This window comes from Oratosquilla oratoria, chromosome 24, assembly GCF_046742065.1.
Source record: "Oratosquilla oratoria isolate Oo_2021 chromosome 24, ASM4674206v1, whole genome shotgun sequence".
Lineage (NCBI taxonomy): Eukaryota > Metazoa > Arthropoda > Malacostraca > Stomatopoda > Squillidae > Oratosquilla > Oratosquilla oratoria.
The window spans coordinates 59,086,192-59,098,723 of record NC_134800.1 but is presented as its reverse complement, the minus strand read 5'-3'; the positions used below and the strand labels follow the sequence as shown (position 1 = coordinate 59,098,723).

General features: G+C 42.0%; 1 protein-coding gene across 1 annotated transcript in view; it reads right to left on the bottom strand.

Moving 5' to 3' along the window:
* Positions 1–11,139, bottom strand: part of LOC143038362 (uncharacterized) — a 16,271-nt gene extending 5,132 nt beyond the window's left edge. The window contains exons 1-2 of the mRNA XM_076207396.1: positions 9,123–11,139; positions 6,457–9,018 (exon numbers count right to left, since the gene is read on the bottom strand). Of these exons, the coding sequence (XP_076063511.1) occupies positions 6,457–9,018; positions 9,123–11,139 (4,579 nt within the window). The remainder of the gene's footprint in view (positions 1–6,456; positions 9,019–9,122) is intronic.
* Positions 11,140–12,532: the final 1,393 nt, after the last annotated feature.

Sequence of the window (12,532 nt, the reverse complement as noted above, 5' to 3'; positions counted from 1 at the left end):
CTTGAAAGTGAGCCTGGTATGCGCGCTTCACAAAGCTTGTGATGCTCTTCCTGTGCATTGACAGCGTGTATTCTCCGCAAATGTAGCAGAAAATGTCAGGATTATTCCTGCATGACCGTCGCGCCGAAGCCATATCAATACACTGAAAAGAAAGAAATAAGTCAATTAGTCAATTTCAAACAGAAACGCACCAGAAGCAACCATTTATATATGAATAATTCGCTATATTCTTCAAGAAAAATAGGATTGAACTCAAAACCCTTCAAATTATCATATGTATAGCTCGTCAGGTAGGCCTATGGCTGTATCTCAAAAAGTTGACCTGATTGAGCAAAACCAATGTGATATTCGGACTCAGAACACCAAAATTAGTCTAAATCAGCTGAGAAACCCCTGACGATTTTTTGGCTGTTACCCAGTGTTATGATAGAAGTAGAAGATAGAGAGTTGTTTTAAATGGCAAAACTTCTGGATGGAAAAGTGTTGCAAGTGGAGTTCCTCAGGGTTCCGTTCTTGGGCCACTTCTATTCATAGTATATATAAATGATATAGACCATGGACTAAAATCTACTGTTTCCAAATTTGCTGATGATACAAAACTGTGCGGAGTGGCAAATGATCACTCAAACCAATTAGACATTCAACAAGATTTAGATAAATTACAGCAATGGTCTGAAAAGTGGCTAATGAAATTTAACACAAGTAAATGCAAGGTAATGCACATAGGTAAAAATAACAGTAAGTACGATTACAAGTTATTTGGAAATTCGTTAACAAAAGTGGATAGTGAAAAAGATCTCGGCGTAATTATCAGTAACGACCTCAAATCATCCAAGCAGTGTATTTCAGCCTCTGAGAAAGCAAATAAGATTCTGGGATTGATTGCGCGATCTTTTGATTTCAAAAGTCCATCACTCATTAACAGCTATATAAATCGTTAGTTCGTCCACATTTGGAATATGCTGTTTCCGTATGGTCACCGAATCTCATTAAAGACATTGACAGACTGGAAAAAGTACAACGGCGAGCCACAAAACTGATTCCAAATATCAAAAATAAATCATACGAAAATCGACTTAAGCACATGAATCTGTTTTCCCTAAAAAAGCGTAGACTCAGAGGTGACTTGATACAGGTCTTTAAGATTTTAAAGGGAATTGACAACATCAAAAGTGACCAAATTTTCACATTGAATGAGAATCAGACAAGAAACAATGGTCTCAAACTGTCCGGAAATAGGTTCAATTTGGAAGTAGGTAGAAACAACTTTGCCAACCGTGTAGTTAATGAATGGAATAAACTTCCTGCACAGGTAGTGCAATGTAGTTCAGTTCGAAGCTTTAAGAATCATTTAGATATATACCTAAGTAAGATGCTGTAATGATTATAATTTATGTTATATTATTTGTTTTTGTTTTGTTATAATTTGTCTGTCTGATTTTCATTTATTATTAGTTATATGTCAATTTATTATCATTTACTATTTACCTGTTTGCTTATTATTGTAACTATACCTATGCATTTATCTATGTATTTTATTTGTTATTTACATTATTATAGTTTTTTTTCTTATTATTTAATATTAATATTATTATTCTTTTTTTTTTGCATCCGACCTAGATATGGATCAAAAGGTCTCCTGTCGGCATGCTCCGCCTTTGTAATCCTTTGTAAGAAGAGCAGAAAGTTTGTAATAAACTACGTGCCCCCAAAAACAGCCTCATGGGAAGAGAATGAACATAAAAGCATGTTAGAAGACACAAGAGTAACACTAAACGAGATAATGGAAGATGGAGGAAGAATAGTTATGATGGGCGACTATAATTGCAAAGAAATATGCTGGGAAGAGATGACAGTAAAGGGTGGAGAAGACTCATGGGGAAGTGTTCTACTTGAGATGATTATTGACCACACAATGACACAATGGATACAAGAGAACACTAGGTATAGAAATGAAGAAGAACCATCGGGACTAGACCTAATAATCACATCAGAACCTAAAATTGTGGAAAAGATAGAATACCAGGCACCAATAAGCAAAAGTGACCACATATTGATAGAACTAGAACTAAATGAGAAAAAATACATGAAAAGAAATGAACAATATAGAAAAGGAAGATTGATGTATGAAAAAACAAACTTTGATAAAATAAGAGAATTCTTCCAAAATGAAAACTGGGAAAGAATACACAAAGAAGATACAACAGTAGAAGAGAAATGGAATATTTTGACAAAAATCTATAAATATGGAGTAGAAAAGTATGTCCCAAGACAAAAACAAGAAAAAGAATATGTAAAATGCTGGTACAACAAAAGTTGTAGGGAGTTAAAAGACAAAAGAGACAAAGCTTGGACCAAATTGAAGAAGAACAAAAGACCTGAAAAATGGAAAATATATACTTGTTATAGAAATGAATACGTACAAGCGTGCAGAGAGGAAAAGAGAAAATATGAAATAAATGTCATAGAAAAATGTAAAGATAAACCAAAACTATTCTACAGATTTGTAAACAACAAACTGAAAAACAAACAAGATTTGGAGAAATTAAGACAAGGAGGAGTTGAATACACAGAGGAAATTGAAATGGCGGAAATTATGAACAAACATTTTAAATTAGTGTTTACAAGGGAGAACATACAACCTGAAGAGATCGAATGGAAAGAGAAAGTCCCCCCTATGAAAGAAATAGAAGTAACAAAGAATGAAATATTGAACCACTTGAGTAATCTTGATGTCAGAAAATCACATGGACCAGATGAAATAGCAAACTGGATTTTGAAAGAATGCAGGAATGAACTGGCAGACATAATACATAGCATAATAAACTGTTCCTTGAAAGAAGGTAAAGTTCCAGAAGATTGGAAAAAAGCAAATATAGTACCTATATATAAAGGAGGAAATAAAGAAGACCCTAACAACTATAGGCCAGTCTCTCTAACAAGTACAATAGCAAAAATTTGTGAAAGAATTATCAAAAATAGATGGGTAAAATATTTAGAAAAAAAAAAAAACGTGCTCAATCCAAGGCAATTTGGATTCAGACAAGGACGATCATGCGTCACCAATTTAATATGTTTCTATTCAAGACTAATAGATATAATACAAGAAAGAGATGGATGGGCTGATTGTGCATTTCTAGACCTAAAATAAGCTTTTGACAAAGTACCACATAAGAAGTTGCTTAAGAAATTAGAAACTGAAGGAGGAATACAGGGCAAACTACTAAATTGGATGGAAGACTTTTTGCAAGAAAGAAAAATGAGAGTAGTGATAAGAGATCAGCACTCAAAATGGAATGAAGTAATAAGCGGTGTTCCACAAGGAACAGTTCTGGCCCCAATAATGTTTGCTATATATATTAATGATATGGATGAAGGAATTGAAAGCTATATGAGCTTTTTTGCAGATGATGCAAAACTATTGAAAAAAGTGAACACGGAAGAAGATTGTGAATCACTACAGAGAGATCTAAATAAAGTACAGGAATGGAGTAGAAAGTGGGAGATGGAGTTCAATACTAAAAAGTGTAGTATAATGGAATTTGGAAAAAGTAAAAACAGAATAACAGGATCATATAAATTGGGAGAAGAAGGAATAAAAAAAGTAGAAAATGAAAAGAACCTGGGAGTCATTGTTATGAATGATATGTCACCTGAAAAACATATAAATAAGATTTTTGGAGAAACCTATAATTTAATAAGAACAATCAAAGTTGCATTTACATACTTGGATGAAGAAATGGTGAAGAAAATTCTAATCACTCTGATAAGACCAAGATTGGAATATGCAGCAACGATATGGTCACCAAGTGCAAAAAAATGCATAAAAATAAACTTGAAAGAATACAAAGAGCAATTACAAAACTGGCACCAACACTCTCAAAACTATCATATGAAGAGAGACTAGCAAAACTTGAGCTACAGACACTAGAGCAAAGAAGAGAGAGAGGAGATTTGATAGCTATTCACAGAATCATGAAAGGCATAGAAATTACTGATAGAGAGAATCTGATAAAATGGGATGACAGAAATACAAGAGGACATGGAAATAAAATTAAAAAAGACAGCTATAGAAGAGATGTGAAAAAGAACAGCTTTCCTCACAGGGTAATAGACAGTTGGAACAAGTTAGATGAGAAAGTGGTGTGTGCAAAAACAATACATGAATTTAAAAATAGTTTAGATAAAATGAGATACGAAAACGGGACCCCACGAGCATAGCTCCCCTTCCCGTAAAATACAACTAGGTAAATAAACACACACACACACACACACACACACACACACACACACACACACACACACACACACACACACACACACACACACACACACATATATATATGTATATATATATCAGATAATTTTTATGACCATCGCGCAAGGATTCGAACCTGCGCTGTACATGATGACAAGAGGCCCGCTATGACTACCGCCTTACACCGCTCGACCACTGATACTTAAAATCGTACGAACTCAGAACACTTACTGGTTCTCGAGATTGAGAAGGTCACTACCTGCAACCCTATTCTCATTTTTACCATACGACCAAACGCACTCGTGGGAGGGGTAAGGACCGGATCGAATCCTTTTCACGCTTCGTCATTGTAACCATACGAGGAATTCGCTAGTGGACAGCGACATTAATCAGATAATTTTTATGACCATCGCGCAAGGATTCGAACCTGCGCTGTACATGACGACAAGAGGCCCGCCATGACTACCGCCTTACACCGCTCGACCACTGATACTTAAAATTGTACGGGCCTCTTGTCGTCATGTACAGCGCAGGTTCGAATCCTTGCGCGATGGTCATAAAAATTATCTGATTAATGTCGCTGTCCACTAGCGAATTCCTCGTATGGTTACAATGACGAAGCGTGAAAAGGATTCGATCCGGTCCTTACCCCTCCCACGAGTGTGCTTGGTCGTATGGTAAAAATGAGAATAGGGTTGCAGGTAGTGACTTTCTCAATCTCGAGAACCAGTAAGTGTTCTGAGTTCGTACGATTTTAAGTATCAGTGGTCGAGCGGTGTAAGGCGGTAGTCATGGCGGGCCTCTTGTCGTCATGTACAGCGCAGGTTCGAATCCTTGCGCGATGGTCATAAAAATTATCTGATTAATGTCGCTGTCCACTAGCGAATTCCTCGTATGGTTACAATGACGAAGCGTGAAAAGGATTCGATCCGGTCCTTACCCCTCCCACGAGTGTACTTGGTCGTATGGTAAAAATGAGAATAGGGTTGCAGGTAGTGACCTTCTCAATCTCGAGAACCAGTAAGTGTTCTGAGTTCGTACGATTTTAAGTATCAGTGGTCGAGCGGTGTAAGGCGGTAGTCATGGCGGGCCTCTTGTCGTCATGTAGAGCGCAGGTTCGAATCCTTGCGCGATGGTCATAAAAATGATCTGATTAATGTCGCTGTCCACTAGCGAATTCCTCATATATATATATGTATATATATATATATATATATATATATATATATATATATATATATATATATATATATATATATTGTTACGTTCCCCTTCAGGTATATAAGGGTACGGTAACATTTTATCTATCTGATGTAAGTCAGTTGGGGTATTTGGTAAACTCTACAATTATAAGTATCTATATTTATAACATTAATGATATGATACAACATTAATAATATACAACATGAATAATAATATGATACAATCTAGTATACTTAATTCTTACCGTTACCCAACTAGGTAACAAGAGAAATCTAGGAACAACTGTCAGGTATGGTGACAGGATTAGTAAGAGGGGGAAGGAGGTACCCCGCAAGCTACCGTACTTCCACTGGCTCCCAGTTGCCAGACGTCACCATTTGGCGACCACTCATTATAACCAACCTGCGCATGCGCATGCGCATGCGCACAAGTATGACGGGAAAGTGTCCAACCATGTTACGGGCCCGCAACACCTCCTCCCCCAAAAATATGAGCTTCCCTAAATGGGAAGCGAACATAAAAAAAAAAAAAAAAAAAAACATTACATAGTTGCACAGAAAATTTTATAGTATAAAACACAAGTAATAACCACACAAAAGAACCAAAATCAAACAAAATGAGTATACTACACTTGATATAAACAACCTCTTAACCTAAGGAGCATCTCCTGAGAGAGCTGGACCACGTGATAGCGCGTCGGCTATGACGTTCTCTCTCCCACGTATATGTGAGATTTTCAAGTTAAAGGGCTGTAGTGCCAACGCCCATCTTAAAAGTCTTTGATTAGTGTTCTTCATCTTTTCAACGAATATTAAGGGGTTGTGATTTGTACGCACTTGCACTGGGTGAATTGTGCTGCCTATATAAATTCTAAAATGGTCAAGGGCCAACAACAACGCAAGTGCCTCCTTTTCAACGGTGGCATAATTTCTCTGGTGCTTGTTAAATTTCTTCGAGAAATATCCCACTGGGTGCAACACGGAATCCCCCCTCACCTTCCTGCAACAGCACTGCTCCTCCGGCGACGTCACTAGCATCGACGTGAAGGGTGAACGGCTTCTCCAGGTTAGGGGCTCGTAGCACGGGCGCGTTGGATAGTAGGGTTTTCAAGCTCTCGAAGGACTCCTGGCACATCTGCGACCACCTAAAGGCCTTCTTGCCGCTGAGGAGGTCGGTCATCGGTGCCACAATAGAAGAAAAAATTGGACAGAAGCGCCGATAATATCCGGCCATCCCTATCAGCCTCATCACTGCTTTTTTGTCGTCTGGTGTCGGATATTGTTGGATGGCCGCAATCTTGGCTGCAACAGGTCGAACCTCATTCTGCCCGACCACACGTCCCAGGAAGGTGACCCGGGCATGGCCGAACTCGCTTTTGGCGAGGTTCACCGTCAGGTTGTTGGCAGCCAACACAGCAAAGAGAGATTTCAGGCGACTCAGGTGCAACTCCCAGGTGTCCCCGAAGACGACGATATCGTCGAGATAGCACCGGACGCCGTCCATCCCGGCTGTGAGGCGGTTCATAAGGCGCTGAAAGGTGGCCGGGGCATTCCGCAACCCAAAGGGAAAAACGGAGAATTCGTACAGTCCCTCTGGGGTGACGAAGGCGGAGATGGCTCTCGAGCGCTCAGTCAGTCGGACCTGGTAGTAGCCTTTGAGGAGGTCGAGCTTGGTTACCCATCGCGCCGAGCCCACGTCGTCGATCACGTCGTCTATGCGAGGCAAGGGGTACCCATCCGCTTCCGTTACCGCGTTGACCCGTCGGTAGTCGACACATAACCGCATCGACCCATCTGGCTTCGGCACGAGGACAACAGGAGATGCCCACGGGCTGTGGCTGGGCTGTACAATGCCGAGCTCTTGGAGACGTTGCACCTCAGCTCGGACGTATTCTCTCTTGAAGGTATTCAAGCGGTAAGGACGTTGGCGGATGGGAGGGGCCCCATGGGTCTCCACGTCGTGTTCCAGTGCTGAGCAGGGGCGAGGGTGATCACCGAATATGCACACGTACGTTCGTAGCAGGGATTCTATGTCCTTCGCTTGGGCACCAGAGAGATGTTCTAACTTCACAGTGGGGTCTCGTAATATCACCGAGTTTTCCATCTTAACACATGACCCACTAAGAGCTTCAGAGAAACTCTCATCACTTTCTTCACTAACTTCCGGCACTACTAAGCACGCAGGTGACGGAGGGTCAGCCTCCGCACTATCTCCTACCACACCCTCACCACGATCGTGGTAGGGTTTCAACAAGTTAATATGCACTAGACGCTTTTTCTTGCGTCTCTCTGGAGTGTGGAGGACATAGTTGGCCTGACCTTGGCGCTCTAAGACTTGATACGGTCCACTATACACAGCTTGAAGAGGGTTAGTTTTTAATGGTAAGAAAGCTAAGACATTATCTCCACTCTTAAAATACCTATCCCTTGCTCCTTTTGACTTATCAAACTGGTGCTTCATTTTAATTTGAGCACCTAGGTTTGAATGGGCAAGATTTATAGCTAATTGAAGTTTATCTTTAAACTTTGTCACATAGGAGGCCAACGGGGTCACTGGCTCATTGCTTATCCAGCTCTCCTTCAAGACTTTAAGGGGACCCCGTGCCTCGTGTCCATAAACTAACTGAAAAGGGCTATAACCTAACGACTCCTGAACACTATCTCGGATAGCGAACAGCAGGAGATCTACTCCCTCGTCCCAGTCCCTTCCGGTTTCCAAGCAAAAGGTCCTTAGGATTCTTTTGAGGGTTTGATGGAACCTTTCTACTACACCCTGGGATTGCGGGTGATAAGCCGAGGACCTAGATTGCTTGACACCTAGGCTTTCCATCACCTGGTTAAACAACCGGGAAGTAAAGTTGGATCCCTGATCGGATTGTATCACTGTGGGAAGGCCTACTTGGGTAAAAAAATGAACTAGGGCTCTTACAACATTCTTTGCCGTGATGCGGCGTAAGGGAATAGCCTCCGGATAGCGAGTGGCACTGTCTATGATGGTAAGTAGGAACTGATGACCACGGGGGGTTTTTGGTAAGGGACCTACGCAATCAATTGTTATCCTACTAAAAGGCTCTTTTATCACTGGTATGGGTTGTAACGGGAACAGTTTGATACTGGGGCTTGGTTTTCCCACTAACTGACAGGGACGGCATGTACGGCAGTATGTACCGACGTCTCTGCGTAACTTAGGCCAATAGAAATGCGATAGAATTTTGGCATAAGTTTTCCTGGTTCCTATATGTCCTCCTACGCCGTCATGAGCAATGCTAAGGATATCTTGGCGTAGGGGCTTCGGAATCACTATCTGGTGGTGCACTGACCAAGGGTGACTGGCGGGGGAGGTAGCGGGACGATATTTCCGCATTAGCACGCCAGAGCTAGTGTAATAGCAATTGGCCTCCTGTTGGGCTTCCACTTCACTAACTGCCCTATTAAGAAAACTGGCTAGTTCCGGGTCCTCTGCCTGGAGTTGAACAAGCTTACTCCTAGTAACAGGAGAGGAGCCAAAACTAGTCAGGGTCGTGACACTATTCTCATCTGTATTATTCTTAGGTTTATCTGTCGGTGAGGAATCTTTGAAGAGTTCACCTAGACCGAGGTCAGGGGGGGTCTACTTGAATAGGGTCTTCTTCCGATTTCTCACTAGACAAAGGGGAAACCACATCGATGCCAGCCAAAACTAGTCAGGGTCGTGACACTATTCTCATCTGTATTATTCTTAGGTTTATCTGTCGGTGAGGAATCTTTGAAGAGTTCACCTAGACCGAGGTCAGGGGGGTCTACTTGAATAGGGTCTTCTTCCGATTTCTCACTAGACAAAGGGGAAACCACATCGATGCCACCTCCCTCGACAGATTCATTGCTTGGGACATCTGCCTGTTGGCTCATACTACGTGTGACTGCACACGCAGGAAATAGCCCAGGGATGTCTTTCTCTAATTGTGTGGTGTTATTCTCAGCGGTAGGACGTGACGAGACCATGACATTTGGTAACGTCACGCCTCCAGCGAGGTCATTTCCTATTAAGAGGGAGACACCCTCTACCGGTACCCTATCCACTACCCCTAACGTGACATAGCCTGATTTGATATGGGACTGTAAGTATAGCTGGCACAGTGGGATACGCGATCCCCCGGTCAAACCGTTCACTAGAACCCAATTACCAGTGTAGCACTCATCTAGGAAGGGGACAGCTTCTTTGGTAATCAGAGATAAAGCTGAGCCTGTGTCTCTCAAGATCTTAATGGGAACGGGTACACTTGACTCGTTTAGAGCTACGGAACCTGATGAACAATATGGTTCAAAGGTGGAGGAGGTGGGAGACACAACAGGTCGGTTATTTGTAGGTGATAGAGGATCCAACTGTACTTCCGTCTGTTTGGCCACATTGATCGAGAGAGAGGGGGTCCCTGGGTGAGAGGGAATTTTGCTCTTTACTCTGAAGCAGTCATTAACATCATGACCGAGCCTACGGCAATATTTACAAAAAGGTTTCCTCTCACTATTAAAGATAGGTCCCCCGGTCTCACGGGCAACGGGCTTACCTGTGGTATATGATGGAAATCCTAATGGCGACCGAGGTCCCGGCGCTGCTGCCTGAGGGGCTGACGTAGGTGGAGGGGCGAATGGTGCAAGAGTAAATGCCTGGTGGGCACGTACTTGGCTGGGTTGGGACGCGGGAGCAGAAGACCTGTAACTTTGGCGGGGGTTAGTAAGAATGTAATGGTCGGCAACTGGGCCGGCTTCAGCTAGGGTACGTATACCTCTTTGATCTAGGTACGCTCGTACATCGGGGTGTAAGTTATTGCGGATGTCTTCGAGCAGGATCAACTCAGCCAGTTTATCATGGCTCCGATGAGCTGATTCACTCTCTATCCACCGTTGGAACAAAGCTTGTTTGTGTCGAAAATATTCGACGTATGTCTCTTTTCCCCCTTTTTTCAAGTTCCTAAACTGCTGGCGATAAGCCTCAGGCACAAGCTGATAGCTGGTAAGGACGGTGGACTTAACCATATAGTAGTCTTTCACCTGCTCCTCAGAGAGAGCGGAGAAGACGTCCAACGCCTTACCAGTAAACGACCGATAGACAAGTTGAGTCCATTTATCAAGTGGCCACCCATTCAAATGCGCCATTTTTTCAAATATTGCAAAGAACCTGTCGGGTTCGTCTTCATTGAACTTGGGCACATTTGCAAGTTGGGACTCGAGCCTAAACACAGGGGCATCTGCTCTCGTTTGCTCTCGACGGAGTATTTCCAACTGTAACTCGATTTTTCTGAGTTCAACTTGTAAGGCTAGGTTACTAGGCTCCTTGGCAGTAACAATTTGTGGAGCTTCGTTACTTGGCTTATTGGCAATAGCACCATTTGGAGCAATTTTATTAGGCTCGTTGATATTGTCAATCTGTGAAGCCATGTAACTAAGTTCATTGTCACTGCCAATCTGCGGATCTACGTTATTTGGCTCTTTATCAGATTCCTCTGTTGCGGGTATATCATCCTCCCTGATCATTCCCTCCTTAACGAGGTGGTTGAAGACCATTTCCCTCAGAGGGCCTTTATTCAAGCTTGAGTAACCCCCTAACCCGAGGCGTCGGGCAATGCCGATCAAGCGTTCCTTGTTTATATCCCATAGAGCTTTGCCTGAAGGGTTAGCAAGAAATTGGTCGATATCAAACATTTTGAACTCAGAATTTCGAGAACACGTAATTATATACTAACAGCTAGCTAATAGTTAAACACATAAGATAGATAACTTCTACGGAATTACGGTGCGACCGATAGACACTATTAACACTGGCAATTTGTTGGCACAACACAACACTTGTCACACTAATTGGAGCTCTAGTCTACGTATGCACAATTCTCAATATCCCGGACGGGCCCCCACATGTTACGTTCCCCTTCAGGTATATAAGGGTACGGTAACATTTTATCTATCTGATGTAAGTCAGTTGGGGTATTTGGTAAACTCTACAATTATAAGTATCTATATTTATAACATTAATGATATGATACAACATTAATAATATACAACATGAATAATGATATGATACAATCTAGTATACTTAATTCTTACCGTTACCCAACTAGGTAACAAGAGAAATCTAGGAACAACTGTCAGGTATGGTGACAGGATTAGTAAGAGGGGGAAGGAGGTACCCCGCAAGCTACCGTACTTCCACTGGCTCCCAGTTGCCAGACGTCACCATTTGGCGACCACTCATTATAACCAACCTGCGCATGCGCATGCGCATGCGCACACGTATGACGGGAAAGTGTCCAGCCATGTTACGGGCCCGCAACAATATATATAGATACATATACATATATATATACATACATATATATATATATATATATATATATATATATATACAGTATATATATATGTTGATGCATGAGGTGCATTGGGTGGGGAATGGGGGGCGAGGGAGTATGTATGCGAAATAATTTGACGCAGCCCGAAGGGATTTCTCCCTGTCTTCTCCTTTTCTGCATGAGGGAACGGAGAAGGAGGGTCGCCGATTAAATGAAGCGGCTTTGCTGTGGGTGTGCTGTGTCTTGTGACACTGCTTCTGACCCAGGGCAGTGGGCGAGATGCAGGGATGACCCGTCATCCAGGAGGTGCCAAGATAAGAGGGAGGGAAGTGGAGTGTGCTAGGGATGGAATGGGTGGAAGTGATTTTTATGCCTTTGTTTTTTGGTTACCTCCCTTATAAGGGGAAAAAGCCTTTGGTATATATATGTATGTATGTATGTATGTATATGAATGTGTACGTGCGTGTATGTATGTGTGTGTGTGTGTATTTACCTAGTTGTATTTATCTAGTTGTATTTTACGGGAAGGGGAGCTATGCTCGTGGGGTCCCGTCTTCATATCTCATTTTATCTAAACTATTTTTAAATTCATGTATTGTTTTTGCACACACCACTTTCTCATCTAACTTGTTCCAACTGTCTATTACTCTGTGAGGAAAGCTGTTCTTTTTCACATATCTTCTATAGCTGTCTTTCTTGATTTTCTTTCCGTGTCCTCTTGTATTTCTATCATCCCATATTATTAGATTCTC